General features: G+C 39.1%; 1 protein-coding gene and 1 long non-coding RNA gene across 3 annotated transcripts in view; one reads left to right on the forward strand and one right to left on the reverse strand.

Annotated features, from left to right (window-relative positions):
* The window catches only part of LOC122556568 (solute carrier family 22 member 5-like), a 74,174-nt gene extending 60,530 nt beyond the window's left edge, over nt 1-13,644 (forward strand). The window contains exons 6-9 of one of the 2 annotated variants that reach the window (XM_043703383.1): nt 1,846-2,060; nt 9,305-9,487; nt 11,557-11,692; nt 13,379-13,644. In XM_043703383.1, the coding sequence (XP_043559318.1) occupies nt 1,846-2,060; nt 9,305-9,487; nt 11,557-11,692; nt 13,379-13,472 (628 nt within the window). In that variant the 3' untranslated portion in view covers nt 13,473-13,644. The other variant, XM_043703384.1, reaches the window with a different exon arrangement.
* Nucleotides 1-19,366, reverse strand: part of LOC122556570 — a 248,550-nt gene that overhangs the window by 193,388 nt on the left and 35,796 nt on the right. The window lies entirely within an intron of this gene.

Here is a 19,366-nt window from a genome sequence, read left to right on the forward strand (position 1 = left end):
GCCATATGGCCTACTCCTGTTTTCATTTCTTAGAAAATCATAGAATAGTTGCGCATCACGTCTGTCCTGGCTGTCCATAAGAACAATTCAATCTCACTTCCACCTTTCTCTGTAATGCTGCAATGAATTTCCCTTCAGACAATGATCAAAATTCCTTTTACAAATCCTTTCTGGCTCCTAACCATATGCTGCATAAAACCCTTTTCCTTGAGTGGAGTTGTTTTTGGTTCTTTTACTATTCATTCTCTATTTTGATTTTAGGTCTTCGATCATTCTGACCCCAGCACCTGACATCTACCCAGCCACTGGACCTGCCTCTTTATGCTATGGACCTAATAACCCCCTGCAACCCAATATTCTCAATTTGCCTGACTGCCGGATCTGATATCTTTTACCTCATTCTGGACCTAATCCAGCTCCCCCCCCAGTTCTCACACACACACACACACTTTGCCAACTTCAGAATGGACACCCACTGCCCCCTACCTCAGCCCGACCTGATCTGATTGTTACCACCAACCCCAATCTACCACTTACCCAAATACTTCTTCAATTACCAGGGTTCCTATCCACCTGGCATTCTATCCCTCTACCCATTTAGCACCTAACATTCTGACAATCTACATCATGGTACCCTAAGCCTACCCACCTGCTTACCAAACACTTACACACATTGCACCCTAAGTTCACATTTACCTTAACCGTACTTTTTGACAATCTGTATTAAAATGGCTGCCTGTGATTTTTATATTTGAGAATACAGGAGATGACAGCTATGAAACAGGGCATGGTTTGCCTTTCCCTGACTGCTCTGCACTATGAGGGAATATTTCTGAAAGATCTCTGTTTGGAATCTCTTGTCAGAAGTACAGTGCTTTCATGACATAAAAAAAAGAGTCCCAATCTGCATAAGATCTGGTGTGCAGCATTTTACAGGTTTTTAGAATACGTTTACAGCAGATCTGCCTATCCCACAGGAGTTCCCTGTGCTCATATGAACGCCCACCAGTTGTCATGCTCCACTTGAATATAAAAGGTGACAAATTTTTAACTGTTTCCTAACATGCTGGAAATATTGCAGTTTTAGCTTCCAAACTGCACCAAACTGTGCTCACTCTGGCAAACTAAACTTCCACCTATAAAGCCCAAATGTAAAATGCTTTATTAAATTTTTCAATGTCTTTCCTGAAACCTTCAGGAATTTGAGCAAAAATACACTCAGGTCTTTCAGTTCTTCCATCCCTTTAAATTGTACCATTTGGCTTGCATTGTCTCTCTTTGTTCTTTATCACTTTGCACTTTTTTGAGTCAAGTTGCATCTGTCCTGGGACGGTACAAGAAACCTCTTGTCAGAAGTACAGTGCTTTCATGACATAAAAAAAGAGTCCCAATCTGCATAAGATCTGGTGTGCAGCATTTTACAGGTTTTTAGAATACGTTTACAGCAGATCTCAGTTTCTCAGTCTTTCAGCAACTGGATGGATAATTGGCAACTAATATATCACGTTGTACCCTGAGCAAATGGAATGGAATCATGCATTCAGGTCATGTGTACAGTGCTGGATTTACCAAGCAAAAGACAATAAAGATGTTGCTGCTTCTCAATAGAGAAGGGAGTTCTTTAGAAATTTGTTGCCTGTAGGGCATCTTCCAGTTGAATGTCTAATATTTGGCATTAATTCTGAATATAGAGCGCAGATCTGCTGCCTGGCCTTTTCTGGGCACCGTCGATGCAGGAAGCATTAGTGAAGAAGAAAGAAAATCCAAGTAAAACTAAAATGGAAAGAGGTATGGAAGAAGTTTAAAAACAAAAATTTTATCATAAGATTTTTCATTTTGTTGCAGGATGGTTCTGGCAACTGGATACTATGGTCTGTCTTTGAATGTGCCCAATCTCCATGGCGATGACTATCTGAACTGTTTCTTGATGGGTGTCATTGAAGTTCCAGCCGCTATAGCTGCTTACATTTTTCTCCAGAGGTTTCCCCGAAGGTTCAGCCTTTCAGGCATTCTTTTTCTTGGTGGAGTTGTCCTTTTGCTCATCCAGATTATACCTTCAAGTAAATGCTAGCAGTGCACTTAAAATTATTACAAACTGTCTTTGTTAAATATTACAAAGGAAAATTTCATGCTATATTGAAATGTACATGACGGTCACAAATGACTAAAAGGAGATTCAAATGGTTTACAACAGTTTATTGAACATTGGCAGAGCAGGTGTCAAACTCAAATGAATCAGAATAACTAGACAAACAATACAGAACAGGATGTTTTTCTGATCCTTGTTTGGATTCATGGACAGAAGATGGAGAAGCAGTAATCTCTTCTCATTTAGCTCCGACCTTATTCTGACGTGAGTGTCCCTTCCCAAGACCCTGCTTATGTAATTTAATTCTAACAGCTAGTGGGTACCTCATGAAAATCATTTGTTCAATTATATCCTCACACTCAATTGCCAGGGAACAGGTACCCAAAACAGGCCTCTCCTATTCCACCCCCTTTAGTCTGAGCCCATTTCCTCCCTTATCCTTGATGTGGACACCTTGATATCTATTTCAGACAGATTATTTTAAGATTTTTGCACATGAAGGCTTTTCTCATCAGGTCCAAGAATGGCTACTCAGGATTATACATAGAGTTTTTGCTACTCTTAATAGATTTTAGCATTCTGCAACACTGTTCAACAAACAGTGATAATCTTTTATAGGTTCAGGCATCTTTGCTACTTAAACAAAGATGACATGCTGGGAGCAGAGTAATACCAGAAAGAAAATTGGGATTGATTAATCTCATGCCAATGTTGTACATTTCATGCTTTACAGAACAGCATCAGGAGAAGAAGTCAATTGAAGAAGTCACATTTTCATCCTTAGTTGCAAAAGAAAAACTACAGAAGACCTTAAATTTACTCAAAGTTTATAATATGGAGCAGTTGAAAGTTATTTAAATTTTGTTGCAATTAAATGTCATAATTGGAGCCAGTATATTGTTAAAATATGGCATATTTTGTTGTGAATTAAATCCATCCTGTATACATTTTCAGTTGAAGCCACAAACCCTGGCCCCAAACCTGTGCTGTTGTCTCATATAGGTATGTTGGCAGAATTATGCCCAGTTATGGCAAATTCTGGTTTCCATTAAGTTTCAGTGTCAATAAACCTGTAAAGGTATTACAATGAGACTTATAGTGCATCAAATGGAGATCTGCTTCTGACAACCCTTGCCTAAGATAAATGCACACAGCCACGAGAATCCTGACTAACCAACTTTCCTTTCAAGCTCTAATATTAGCTGACTTTGTCTGCACACTGAGCATGCATCCTCCTCCTTTCAAAACCACCAGCCTTAACACCATTGTCAAAAATATCCTATCAAATTTTCGCTCAGTTTTAAAATTCTCTTCCCTCTCCCAAAACCCTGAATCTGTTGCGGCTTCCCTGAAGTTTTTCCATTTCTTCTGCAATTCTATGCTTAAAACCCTCCAATCAGATTTTCTCTTCATCCTGGGACCAAAACTGTCTATTCCAAATTCATGTCCAATGCTCACTATGAATGTGTCTGTGGTTTATTATCCTTCCTCATCCTTCTCATCCCAAGACTTTGAGTGTGTCAGATATCAAACATACTTCCTCAAACATCTATGCTCTTGCTTCATATGGCATTAACTAAAATGATTCCTATTCCCTCGATTTCTTTCCCTTAATGCCCTGACTGATTAAAATCTCATTTAATATACTTAGGATGTGATCTTGACAGCACTCTGCTCTACAGAATTCCTCAGAATCACCAAACTCTGAGGGAAAAAAATTCCTTCTCATTTCTGTCTTAAGGTGATCCCTATCTCTGAGATTATGCCTTTTGATCATAGACTCTTCCACAAGAGGAAAGAATGGCCTCACACTTACCTTGTCAAACCACCTAAAACTCTTATATGTTCCATTATGATCTCCTTTTATTCTTATAAACTCAAATAAGTACAAGCCCAACTTACCGAAGAGAAAGTTCCTCTTGGCCGAGAATCAATCCAGTGAATCTACTCTGAATGGCCTCCAATGTCATGTTCAGTATCTTTCCTGAGATAAGAGGACCAAATCTTTTCACAGTGGTCCAAGTGTGGTCTGACTAGTGCCATGCATACTTTAGCAAGACCTCCATTGTATTTGCAATAAAGGAGAACTTTCCGTTTGGCTTCCTGACGACTTGCTGAACTTAGATGCTATTTTTTTGCAATTCATGTAGCACTTACCTCAAAGAAGCAGGGACACATCAGCTGCTAGAAACTAGCCTGCATTGAGTTTGGAAAAAAACGAGTGAAATCACAGAAATCTGTAGTTTATTCGTTGGGAAGAAATTGAAGTTAGGCTTTGTTTGTACATTGCTATAAATTAGAAAATTGTGTTATTGCTTTTGAAAGAAGGGACTAGTTCGGAAACCAGAAATAAGTGAAAGTCAGGGCCATTTTAATAACAGAACATAACAATAAGTAAAGCTGATGTAAGATAAGTGGGGGGGGGGGGGGAGATGGTGAAGTTAATTTAAGGGAAGTAAGTTTAAGACAAAGTAATTAAGAAAGCATGGGTAAGTACATGAAAGTTTAAGACCTGGAACATGTGGTCTGTAACATGTGAGAGGGCAAGAATGGACATCTAGACATGTACAGGAAGTGCTTCCTGCTACAGAAACATGAGCTCCAGGGAGGCTAATGTTGAAAGCACATCCAGCAAGGTGGTCACACTGCAGCTTAAGGGCCTGGAGGAAGGAAAGGAATGACTGGCCATCAGGCACCTGGTGCAGAAGGCACCTGGGATCCAGCTCACAAATTGTTTTCCACTTTGCAACTTGATAAAGGTTCTGGTTCCTCAAGTTGAGTGCCGTAAGATTCATGTTCATAGCACTGCAAGTGGATGAGATGTACAGGAAAGGAGGAAGGAAGAGCTGTAATGATGGGGGATTCATTAGTTAGGGGAAGAGACAGGCCATCATTGTGAGCCGACACCCCTTTTGTTCAGTATGGATCTATCCCCCCGCCACTTCCTCTTCCAGCATGGCAGACCCGATCTGCCTCCATCCATTTGAGACCCAGCTCTCCGACCCCTGTTCTGTAGCCGACATCCCTCCTCAACCCCAACTTCAGCTGCAACCCATTCACCATTCTCCAGGAGTTTGCCACGCCTCAAAAAGTCCACCCCATTATGTTTTTGTAGCTGCCTTACCCTCTTCCTGGCTTATTTTCTATCTATCTTTGGCTCAGAGCAACTTTGACGACCATATCTTCTATACCTTCATCTGAGTCATGTATATAAATTACAAATACTTGAGATCTCAGCACCAATCTCTACACTTTGTATCTGGCCAATCTGAAAAAGACCCTTATGGAAATCTAGCTGCTGCATAGCCACTGGTTCCCTTTATGTACAACTTATGTTACTCCTCAAAGAAAGCCAACAGCTTTGTCGCATGATTTCTTTTTCACAAAACCATGTGGATACTTTGGAAAGTATTTATTCTGTACATTCTGAACTATTTCCTTAAATGCCTGCCACTATATAGAGTCATAGAGATGTACAGCATGGAAAAAGACCCTTCAGTCCAACCCGTCCATGCCGACCAGATATCCCAACCCAATCTAGTCCCACCTGCCAGCACCCGGCCCATATCCCTCCAAACCCTTCCTATTCATATATCCATCCAAATGCCTCTTGACCCTTGTTCAATTACTGCCTCTAGCGACTGTCTGTGTGGAGTTTGCACATTCTCCCCGTGTCTGCGTGGGTTTCCTCCGGGTGCTCCAGTTTCCTCCCACAGTCCAAAGATGTGCAGGTCAGGTGAATTTGCCATGGGAAATTGCTTGTAGTGTTAGGTGAAAGGGTAAATGTAGGGGTACATGTGACTCCACTTTCAAGGAGCTATGAACCTGCACTCCAAGGTCCCTTTGTTCAGCAACACTCCCTAGGACATTACAATTAAGTGTATAAGTCCTGCTAAGATTTGCTTTCCCAAAATGCAGCACCTCGCATTTATCTGAATTAAACTCCATTTGCCACTTCTCAGCCCATTGGCCCATCTGGTCCAGATCCTGTTGTAATCCGAGGTAACCCTCTTCACTGTCTACTACACCTCCAATTTTGGTGTCATCTGCAAACTTACTAACTGTACCTCTTATGCTCGCATCTAAATCATTTATGTAAATGACAAAACGTAGAGGACCCAGTACCGATCCTTGTAGCACTCCACTGGTCACAGGCCTCCAGGCTGAAAAACAACCCTCCACCACCACCTTTGAGCCAGTTCTGTATCCAAGTGGCTAGTTCTCTCTGTATTCCATGAGATCTAACCTTGCTAATCGATCTCCCACGGGGATCCTTGTCGAACGCATTACTGAAGTCCATATAGATCACATCTACTGCTCTGGCCTCATCAATCTTCTTTGATACTTCTTCAAAAAACTCAATCAAGTTTGTGAGACATGATTTTTCATGCACAAAGCCATGTTAACTATCCCTAATCAGTCCTTGCCTTTCCTATATGTGTACATCCTGACCCTCAGGATTCCCTCCAACAACTTGCCCACCACCGAGGTGAAGCTTACAGGTCTTTAGTTCCCTGGCTTGTCCTTACCAACATTCTTAAACAGTGGCATCATGTTTGCCAACCTCCAGTCTTCTGGCACCTCACCTGTGACTATCGATGATACAAATATCTCAGCAAGAGACCCAGCAATCACTTCTCTAGCTTCCCACAGAGTTCTCGGGTACACTTGATCAGGTCCTGGGGATTTATCCACATTTACCCATTTGCAAGACATCCAGCGCTTTCTCCTCTGTAATCTGCACATTTCGCAAGATGTCACCATCTATTTCCCTAGAGTCTATATCTTCCATATCCTTTTCCACAGTAAATACTGATGCAAAATACTCATTTAGTATCTCCCCCATTTTCTGCAGCTCCACACAAAGGCCTCCTTGCTGATCTTTGAGGGGCTGTATTCTCTCCCTAGTTACCCTTTTGTCCTTAATATATTTGTAAAAACCCTTTGTATTCTCCTTAATTCTATTTGCCAAAGCTATCTCATGTCCCCTTTTTGCCCCCCTGAATTCCCTCTTAAGTATATTCATACTGTCTTTATACTCTTCTGAGGATTCACTCGAACTATGCTGCCTATACCTTACATATGCACCCTTCTTTTTCTTAACCAAACCCTCAATTTCTTTCGTCCTTCAGCATTCCCTATACCTACCAACCTTCCCTTTCACCCTATTGACCATCCTAGAACTTTAGGTTATCTATTTACCATCATCAGCTCTACTTTCATGCCCTCATAATTCCTATCATTTAAAAAAAATTCTTGGGCCCATCCTTAAAACTGATACAAAATTCGGTCATTTGCTGATGCTGCTAACCTGGGTCACCGCTATGATGAGCCCTTAAGTTAGTGCTGTTTTTGGCAAGTCCAATATAGCTTTCTCTCTGATTAGTTTAGAACATTCCACATTAAGAAGCCACCCTAAAACATATTACAAACTCCTCATCAAAGCTACCTTTGCCCATTCTATTTTTCAATTGATTATAATCTCCCATGATTATTACGATCTGTTTCTGACACATTGTCATCATTTTTTCCTTCCTGCTCCACCCAATTATGTGGTTACTGTTAGAAGGTCGATATGGCATTTTCAAAAGTACCTTCTTGCCTTTATAATTTCTTAACCCTGCCCAGATCATTTCTACTTATTGATTGCCAGTACATAGGTCATGCCTTTATTGTACTGATGCCATAATTAACTAACATAGCCATCCCTCCACATTTCCCAAGTTTTCTGTCATTAATTCTGTCATCCTGTCATAAATGTCTTGTGTCCTTAGAGATTCAATCCATCATCCTCAGCCATGGTCTTTGGAATGGCTACCACATTGTACTAATTTATTTCTATTTATTTTGTTTTGATTGTGACGTACGTTCAGATAGAGAGCCTTTAGCTTTACTGTTTTACATTTTTGTAAATATCAGATTTCATCTGTTCTTTGACTCTTAAATTTATACTTTCTATCCTTTTCTGTCACAGTCGGTTTCTCATTTACTGTATTTTCTCTTTTATCCTTGACACTACTGTTTGACTTAATACATCTTCGGAAATTTGATCACTTCACTCATGATTTAGTTTTAAAGCCTCTCTACTTCTTTCTCTACTTGGCAAGCATACTGGGGCCCAGCTCTGTAGAGGTGGAGACCATCCTATTGCTACAGATTCCATTTTCGCCAGTACTGATACCAATGCATCCCAAGTCAGAATCCCCTTCTTCCATGCCAGTCTGAGATACACTTTCATCCCTCTAATATGACTTGTCCTACATTCATTTACATTCGGCTCAGGTAATAATCTAGAGATCATAACTATCAAAGTTTCAGTTCTTATTTATTCATCTGGCCACAGCATTCTGGACTCATGTTACTTGCTGCAGCAAACAGTGCCTGCCTCTCTCACTGTACTGTTCACTATTATCATGACATTCTTTTCTGCTCACTCCACTTGAATGGCTTGCTGTACAATGGGCCAGTTAGCTTCCCAACCCACTCCCATCTCATTGTCATTCAGACATGCTAAAGAAAACCTCAGACCAGTTAGGGAACTGCAAAGGTTGAGGTTCCTGCTTTCTGTCCCCTTCTACATCTCACTTGCAGTCAGACTCACCTGACTCTGAGCATTGACCAAATTAGAAGACCCAACCTTAAGAGGTATAACTGCGTTCTGCTACAAAGATTCCAGTTTAAATTTCCTTTCCTAGTCCATTGCGGTGTCTGTGACTCAGCCTCCAGCTCAAACTCTGAAGCTGTTTGAACTTTGAACGCAGATTATTTTTTGCTTTGGACCAAACTGGCATCAAGAAGCTACAACATGATGAAACTGTGAAACATTACATGACGTGTTCTCCCTGATACATTGTAAGGAACTATTTAATTATTTAGTTCAACTATATAACAAAATTCAAGTTTTTATATATTTTATTAACCTTATCATCATTTGCTATCCTCTATTGTATCTTAGGAATAGTATAAACCTTGGTCACTTACCAGATACTCACCAGATAATTAGTTTGATCTCCTATAGCAGAGGAAGAATCAATTCCTGGACGGTGAATAGTTCTGAAGAAGAATAATTACAGACTCAAGGCATTAACTCTGTTTCTCTCTCCACACATGCTACAGACCTGCTTAGTTTCTCCACTACTTCATGTTTTTGTTTCAGGTTTCCAGGATCAGCAGTCTTTTGCTTTTACACTATCTTACTGCTACATTTTTCTTCAGATCTTTCAGTTCTAGCCACAGTACTGACGGTGATTGGAAAATTTACTATTGCATGCGGCTTCCTAATTGTTTATGTCTATGGTACTGAGCTGTACCCAACTGCTGTAAGAAGCATGGGTGTAGGACTGTCCTCAACAGCTTCCAAAGCAGCCACCATCATCTCACCATACATTTTCTACCTTGGTAAGTTAACAGATTAACTTCAGTGGGTCAATGTAAAGTCAAGGCAGTCAAGATAGGCTTACATAAAAGTTAGGTGCAGTAGACAAAATTAAGCAATGTAGCAGCCAATTGATCAAATTAAAGCTTTGTACTTCTACCATATTCAAGCATGAGTGATGATGAACAATTAATCCCTAACCAGAGTCATAGACTCTATTAATATATATTTTCTCAATATGGGAAAGGCATGCGTATCAATGCAAAAGTCAAGATGGATTCATTCACAATAATGTGTAGCCAGATGGAACAAGTGTGTAATCCATCTGGACCTCTTCCTGAAGCTGTTAGATGTCCAGTTTCTGACAATTCAATTCAATTCAATTCATGTGATATCAGGCAATTACCAAATGCACTAGATACACCAAAGTTTATAATCCCTGATAAAATCCCAACAACAAGTCCATAATTATCCATTTCCATAGTCATGTTGATGCAGGTAAGCGATAATACTGACATCCCTCCCAACATGTGGAGTGTTGTCCACAGATATCCTGTTTACAAAAAGCAGAACCAATTCTGATTCGAATAATTACAATTTCAGCTGTCCACTATCAGCCATTGGCTAAGTGATAGAAGATGGTGTGATGGTACTATTAAGCAACACTTACACAATGAAACACTGCAACAAAACCTAGTGTCCAGTCGGAGTTCTGTCAGTTCGTCTTGGATCCTGATGTCATTACATCTTTGGATGAACTCAAGAGATGAATTGAAAATAATTGAAAGCAAAAGTTCAAATTAAAACAGTACTTGATCTTGTGTAGCAGGACATTGATTTCAATCTTCCTAATATTTGGCTGAAATATGCTTCTGTTTATCCAGGACTGGATGTCAGACAAGCAACATGACAAGTTAAAAATGGTAGAGGGAGGTGCTGGTGAGGTAGAGCTAAGTGTCATCAATGTCATCAACCATGATATCTTGTGTTGTTTTGGATGATAAGTACAATTATCAAGATTCAAATCAAGAATAAGACATCCATTTTATTTGCATCACTTTCTGTAGGTGAGGTACAAAATATCTAAAACCAAAACATAGCATTTTGTAATACAAAATGGAGATTGTTGGTTTGATCTTTTCATCATTATGATGTAATCACTTGTGCAATAAATTCCTAACATATCCGTGCTGTTTTTCCAGAAATTGAGGGAATCTAATCAAATTACAGACTAATTCTGCAACTTCTGCTGAGAACAAATTGTCTCCCTCTTCAATGAGAAATGATGTCTGATGAAAGGTGAAAAATAGATTAAAAAAAACTAACTGAAAAGTAGAAATGAAATATTACATTATGTAATTTAAATACTTAGGTATTTTATGCTAGGAATACTGTGGTGAGTATCCCACCTCCAGACTCCCCAAAGCCTACCCATGCACTGCAGAAATTCACCAGAGATCCTTAAACAGTACCTTCCAAACACATGACCACTTCCATCAAGGCACAAGTCACTTCCCATTTTCCTGGATGGATGCTGTTCCAATAACACTTGAGCATATTTAATTGGCACTACATCCACACCCTCTACCATTGATATTCAGCAACAGCAATGTGTACTATATACAAGATGCACTGCAGAAATTCACCAGAGATCCTTAAACAGTACCTTCCAAACACATGACCACTTCCATCAAGATGGATAAGGGCAGCAGATACATGGGAACACCACCACCTGCAAAGTTCCCGTCCAAACCACTCACCATCCTGTCTTGGAAATGCAGCACCATTACTTCACTGTCATTAGTTGAAAATTTTGAATTGTCTCCCTAAGAGCATTGTGTCTACCTGCAACACATGGACTGCAGGAGTTCAAGAAAGCAACTCACCACCACCTTCTCAAGGGCATCTGTGGTCAGACAATAGAATCTGGCCAGCCAGTGACACTCACATCCCACAAGTGATTTTTAAAAAAAGTCTTTAAACACATTAAAGTGCATTAATCTCAAGACTTATGTTGCAGGAACTCTCTATGACTTTACATTAATATGCTGGCCTTCATATTAGAAACAAGTTATGCTGTATGTTTTCACAGGTCTGTATCATGAGTTTCTGCCTTTCATTGTACTGGGATGTTTGATGGTGCTTTCAGCAATTCTGACCTTGATTCTGCCTGAGACATTCAAAATTCCACTCAAAGACACCATTGATCAAATGGAGAAAATAAAGAGGTAAATGTGTACAGTTTTTATAATTTAATCCGTTTCTCAATTTACATTACAGAGCAAGGATTGTCTTTGAGCAAGGATTCATTGTACTAGATGTACTGTAGAAGCACATTGAAAGGTATAAATAGACAATTAAGGAAAATGAAACTGTTTTATGATGAAGATATGTGTAATTCTCTAATACAAAATTTGAGTAGAGGTTGAGGGGACAAATGGGTTTAGTTTATTCTGAAAGTGATTTTGAAAAAATGGTATGCAGAAATGTTGATTGCAATGTCAATTTTCAGAAGATTTGCAGCACAGATTGAGGTTCTGAATATAGGTTTGCTGAGCTGTCGATAATTGGCACGCAAAAGGTGTAGTCAGGAACAGGGTGAACCAAGAGGGAATGAGATGGATCTACAAAAAAGAGCTGAGCCTCTATGAGAGTCAATTTATTGTCCGTGATTTTATTATATATCATCTCCTGTTTCAAAATTAAGGGGTCAAGTCATGTGGTTATTTGGTTCATTCAAGTTCCACATTTCACTTTGTAGCAAAGAACCATTGGGCTTTTCATACTTACCAGTGCCTCCATCACCATTACTACCCCCCAGCCCCCAACGGCACACACCATACCTTCAGCCCCATCATTCCAGGACCATTGAGGTTGAATCTTGAAAGTTCCTTCCTCTTATTGTCTATCTCTATTAACCACATTCAATTAACACCCCATCTTCAAAGTTTTATCATTTATTTCAGCAAGTATCCATTGTGGTTGTGTTGGGGTGCTCTCACCTCTGAATTAGAAGGATGGGAATTCAAATCCTGATTTTAAGACGTGATGGTTTATCTGGTTATTATCACATTACTATTCTTGGAAACCCACTGTGTGTAACTTGGCTGCATTGTTTCCTACTGTGAAAAAACTAAGCACTACCTTTCAAAGTTTTTATTTTGTTGTAAGTCCCTTTTGGACATCCTATTGTCATGCAGGATACTTACAAATGCACTTTTATAATTAATAAAGAAAACTGTTAAAAGAATTTATAACAACTAATGCCGCTGTTATTTTTCTCCCATGTTGATTAGCATGGGGACTTGGGTTGGCACTCCAAGGGACCACCAACATTCAGGCTAACATCTTCACCAGAATTTCAGATCAGCAAATGTAATGCAGGTCTGGCAGCAATTTCATAAGCCCTTGATCTGTAGGTCTCAATGCAACAAGTTGCACCAGATTAAATTGCAAAACAATCGATATATTACATGATAATAGGAATGAAATTCCATTTGTAATTCCTGCCAGATTTATTTCGGAACACATTAACCAAAGTAAGCCAAACATACATATTACCTTGATGTTTCTTCCTGCCTTAGCTCGAACACATTTTCTTTTCATGCCTCCCTCCATTGAATTGTCATTGAATTTTCCTATCAAACTGACTTTGATTGAAATGTGCTGATCCCTAAAGTACATTAATTATATTTCCATTTCCAGAAAACCCAGCATGTTTCACTCTTAGTTAACTAATGCACAGTAATGTTTTGTTATATCAACAAACTTTATTATTATATCATCTGGCACTAAACCTTCTTGAATTAACTGATATAAAAACAATCTGCTGTGTAAGCGCTAAGTACCCAAGATGCTAAGACTGGAAAATTTCAATGAATTTTTACATGACGTGTTATTTAATTTGATCACAGGTTCAATTACAAAAGGAAACACAAAGATCAACCTTATCAAGGTGAAACAACTAGAGAAAACAATATGGTGATCACTAAAAGGGAGGATATATAACCCAGCCCTGGACACAGATCGGCAGAAACAGATAATGAGCAATCAATCCTTTCTTTTCACTTTATATCATAAACAAATATTATGTCCTTTTCAAATATGCTTAGCAATGCGATTTCTGAGAAGATTTGTAGCTCAGGATGAGGTTCAGGTTGTAAGTTTGCTCACTGAGCTGGCAGGTTTGTTTTCAGACATTTCGTCACCATACGAGGTAACGTCATCAGTGAACCTTCAGTGAAACGCTGATTTTCTGTCCCGCTTTCTATTTATGTGTCTTGGTCGGTTCCGGTGGGTGACATCATTTCTGGATCTTTTGCTTAGAGGTTGGTAAATGGGAGCCAAGTCGATGTGTTTATTGATGGAGTTCAGGTTTGAATGTCAGTTCTTGAAGAATTCCTGTGCATGTCTCTGTTTAGCCTGTCCTAGATTGGATGTGTTGTCTCAGTCGAAGTGGTGCTCTTCTTCATTTGTATGTAAGGATACTAGCGGGTTACATCTTTTGGTGGCTAGTTGGTATCCATGTATCCTGGTGGCTAGTTTTCTGCCTGTATGTCCAATGTAGTGTTAGTTACGGTCCTTGCATGGTATTGTGGTATATGTCGCACCATACATTGAAAATATCTCAGAGATGAGTACCAGACTTCTCCAACTCCTTGGTACCATGGTAGCCCACAAACCTACCAACACACTGAAACAGCTCCTAATCAACCTAAAGGACCCCATACCAACAACCAGCATTATGAATGTCATTTACAAAATACCATGCGATGACTGTAACTAACACTACATTGGACAAACAGGCAGAAAACTAGCCACAAGGATACATGAACATCAACTAGCCATCAAAAGACATGACTCACAATCACTAGTATCTTATACACCAGAACTCCATCAATAAGCACATCGATTTGGAACCCATTTACCAACCTCTAAGAAAAAGAACCGGAAATTATATTACCCACCGGAACAGACCAAGACACATAAATAGAAAGTGGGACAGAACACCAGCGTTGCACTGGAGGCTCACTGACAATATTACCTAGTATGGTGACGAAACGTCTGAGAACAAACCTACCAGCTCAGCAAGCAAACTTACAACATAATCCTTAGCAATTTAATTAAGACATTTCAGGACCACATTGAAATATTCAGATCACTAGGACAATGCACTATTTTATATTTCCTATATTTTCATTCATTCATTTGGAACCAATAATAATATATTCTTTTGTAATAAAAGCCTGGAGTCATAATTTTAGTCTGAAGCTGTACTATGGGATGAATTTTGACAATTGGTTAATGGAGACCATTACAGAGCACGAATTACTCATAACAGGAACAAAGATGTGGCTGTAATTTTGTGCCCACATAATTTGAGGACATTAACATAGAACTGGATGGTCAGCTTGGGTAGATGGTAGCCCAGTATTTGTACAGTAACTAGTCTGTGACAATGCTCAGTTCTCCTGTGATTTATTTACACTATAATTTCCCTGAAATTATTTTCTGCTTAGTGATCTGAGAGTTACAATTATTATTCTTGCCAGGAATCAAGATTTTTAAATCTATCATTATTGATTGATATATCTGTGAGTAATAAATTTATATCAACAGATTACAGCAGTTAATTGTGAATCATTTATGGAATTCATTGAAACACAATTAATTTTATTTAAGATTTGTCGTCTTTTATTTATCTTGTCTGAGTGTCTTACTCATGGCAAATAAAGTTAATATCAATGGAAGTCCTCATTGTGCAATTTTGTTCAAATAACAACCGGAATTGGCGAGTGGCCAAAATAGCCTCTTTTATTCAACTATCACAGCACAAGTTCGCGGCAGTAATAAAACCACCTGATGAAGGAGCAGCGCACCGAATGCTAGTGCTTCCAATTAAACCTGTTGGACTATAACCTGATGTTGTGTGATTTTTAGCTTCCTATTTTGAAGGAGTTGTTTGCATGCAAGTTGTTGCAACAGCTACTACCTTTAGGAAAGCAAGAGTAAAACACAGCTGGGGAGAAAGTCAATGCGCAAACAGTAAGCTATGAAAGGAATTAAGTGATCAAAGTTTGTGAGAAGATTTGTAGCTCGGGTGCTCGTTGTTGTGGTTCTATTCGCCGAACTGGGAATTTATGTTGCAGACGTTTCGGCCCGTGTCTAGGTGACATCCTCAGTGCTTGGGACCCTCTTGTGAAGCGCTTCTGTGATGTTTCCTCCGCCATTTATAGTGATTTGTATCTGCCACTTCCGGTTGTCAGTTCCAGCTATCCGCTGCAGTGGCCGGTATATTAAGTGAGCTCAGAATTTACCTCAGCATATTGCAAAGGGGTCTTGTGGTGCAGTCACAACGTCTCTACTTCTAAACCAGAAGACCTGGATTCAAATTTCACTTTGTTCAGATGCATGGTATAACATGTCAGAACTGGTTGCTTAAAATAAATTTCTAAAATGGATTGCCTAATCGCAATGTTTACAAATTAGCAATATCTCTGTATGTTGCTATTACCTTTCTGTCCAGGTGATTATCCATTTGTTTCATAAAGCTATTGATATATAATATTCTCTTTTGGCATACATTCACCAGTCTCCATTAAATAATAAAATTTAAACAGCCTTTTCACACTTCAGTTATAAATTTGAGGCTAAAGGCATCTTGTTGGAGGATCTTTGACTGTGATTAAATGTCATAGTTAGCAAAAATCTTTTGCAATTCGAGCAAGTGCTGAGGCCAGAGAAAATGGAAGATAAAAGGTTCAAATGTCCAATGATGATAAATCTAAAGACATCAAGGTTAAACATTAAAATGTATCTGGCCTGAAGCAATGTAAGATTGTTCATATTTGGATTTAAGTTCAAACGTTCATTTATTCAAAACAAGCTCAAAACCCACTGTCGTTTTCTTCTAAAATAATTCTCAAACTAAATCTTTGGTTAACTATTTAAACAAGGGGTTGCTGTTTCAGTCAAAGATGAGGGTAGCTTTTTTTCTCTGTCAGAAGGTGACATGACTACAGAACTCTATCTCAAAAGGTATGGAGGCAATGTCATTGAAAATTTTTAAAGTGGAGAGAAATAGATTTTTGTGAGGTAAGAGAATCAAAGGTCATCACAGATAGACGGGAATGTGGAATTTGAAAAACATACAGATTAATCATGATCTTATGGAATGGTGATGCAAACTCAAAGATAGCGTTCCCTCGAAACTGTGTGGATGCTAGTCACTGCCACTAGTGGACCTTGCAGCTAGGAAGAGAATTTGCTCAAGGGCTGAGTGGCATATTTCTGCTCTTAGATCATATGTTGTGTGACCACTGCATTCTTTCAATGGTGCAGATTTACTGACCCTTACAGTATTCCAGTCCATTCAAACATGACTGTCTTCATAGCTTATTTAGATAGTAGCCAAAGTTGTAATTCTTTCTTACATCTTATTTGGCATATCAATTGACAAGTCAACTCTTAGTTACTCGCAGAGCTATAAGTTTGCTATTTTGCAACTTACGAGAGAGGAAAGAAATCAAATGGATCACATAAGCAATCATGTGTTGAGAGGTAAAGTGAAACACATTACCCAAGCATTGCACATGTACAATGTCTGTTTTGCTTTACATCCCTACCTTCCTTCAGTCAGACATATTATGTTAGGGTTCACACACACACACACACACAGACTCTCTCTCTCTCTATCTCACATACACACATTCTCTCTGCCAGCGTTGTAATTAGTGAACAGTGTTTGGCTAACTCACATTTCAGGTTTTGCAGTTGTGACAATACCTTGGCTTTAAGAGGTATATTTAATCCAGTTTTTTTTTGAAGAGACATTTTAAAACAGAGGCACTGAGCTGTCTTTTGAAAGCGCATGAACTAAACAGCTTGTGAGGCCTTTTTTTTAAAAATTAAGAACAATAGAAGTAGCCTAAATAAATTATCCAAGCATCCCAGAATCAAGATTTTTAGAACACTACAACGCAGTACAGGCCCTTTGGCCCTCGATGTTGCGCTGACCTGTGAAACCAATCTGAAGTCCGTCTATTCTACACTATTCCATTTTCATCCATATATCTATCCAATGACCATTTAAATGTCCTTAAGATTTGCAAGACTACTACTGTTGCAGTCAGTACATTCCATGCCCCTACTACTAAGTAAAGAAACTACCTCTGACATCTGAACTGTACATATCACCCCTCAATTTCTAGCTATGATGCCTCGTGCTAGCCATCACCATCTGAGGAAAAAGGCTCTCACTGTCCACCCCATCTAACCCTCTGATAATCTTGCATGTCTCAATTAAGTCACCCATCAACCTTCTTCTCTTTAACAAAAACAATCTCAGGTCCCTCAGCCTTTCCTCATAAGACCTTCCCTCCATACCAGGCAACATACTAGTAAATCTCCTCTGAACCCTTTTCAAAGCTTCCACATCCATCCTATAATGCGGTGACCAGAACTATACGCAATATGCCAAGTGTGGCTGAGCAGAGTTTTGTACAGCTGCAGCATGACCTAATGGCTCCAAAACTCAATCCCTCTACTAATAAAAGCTAACACACCGTATACCTTCTTAACAACCCTATTAACCTGGGATGGCAACTTTCAGGAATCTATGTACATGGACACTGAGATCTCTCTGTTCATCCACACTACCAAGAATCCTACCATTAACCCAGTACTCTGCATTCCTGTTACTCCTTACAAAGTGAATCACCTCACATTTTTCCACATTAAACTCCATTTTCCACCTCTCAGCCCAGCTCTGCAGCTTATTTATGTCCCTCTGTAACCTACAACATCCTTTGACACCATCCACAACTCCACCGACCTTAGCATCATCCGCAAATTTACTAACTCATCTTTCTACGCCCTCATCCAGGTCATTTATAAAACTGACAAACAACAATGGCCCCAAAACAGATCCTTGAGGTACACCACTGAACACTGGAGTAACTGAATTCCAGGATGAACATTTCTCATCAACCACCACCTTCTGTCTTCTTTCAGCTTACCAATTTCTGATCCAAACCGCTAAATCGCCCTCAATCCCATGCCTCTGTATTTTGTGCATTAGCCTAACATGTGGAACGTTATCAAATGCTTTACTGAAATCCATATACTCCACATCAACTGCTTTACCTTCATCCACCTGTTTGGTTGCCTTCTCAAAGAACTCAATAAGGTTTGTGAGGCACGACTTACCTTTCACAAAAACATGTTGACTATCCCTAATCAATTTATTCCTTTCTAGATGATTATAAATCCTACCTCTTATCACCTTTACCAACACCTTACTGACAACCGTAGTAAGGCTCACTGGTATATAATTACCAGGGTTGTCTCTGCTCCCCTTCTTGAATAAGGGAACAGCATTTGCATTAGTTTTTCAGCAGTAGCAGCTGCTGGGGTCTTGAAGATGTGGAAGCTGTTTTGTTTCTCAGTTCCAGCTAAAATCTGGGAATTCTCTTCCAGCTCCTGGAATTGCACGTGAGACAATCTGTTTTTCTGAATTTCCCTTTGTCAAAGTTGTGTTTATGGGATGTTACTATATTGGAACAATTATTGTTTCATAGTAAAAAAATCTATTATTCTGTTAAATTTTCCAACAGAGCTAAGTTATTCCAACTTATTCTTTCTTTTGTTGTATTTTAACAATAGTGTGTGAATAAAGAGTGTTTAATTTCAAATCTAGTATTTTGACCAGTCGAAACACATCTGGAATGCAACACTTTACACTGAGCTTTAAAGTAAGAAAAAAATTAGGGTCTTGACTTTCTTCTAAATATATTTTGAGGGGTTTTGACCTAGCCGGTAGCACAGTCATAATTTCTTTCTTTGAAAAGTGTGGACAGTTTAAAAATACATACTCTGGAGACTTATGTTTCAGAAATATCCTC

Source organism: Chiloscyllium plagiosum, chromosome 14, assembly GCF_004010195.1.
Source record: "Chiloscyllium plagiosum isolate BGI_BamShark_2017 chromosome 14, ASM401019v2, whole genome shotgun sequence".
NCBI lineage: Eukaryota > Metazoa > Chordata > Chondrichthyes > Orectolobiformes > Hemiscylliidae > Chiloscyllium > Chiloscyllium plagiosum.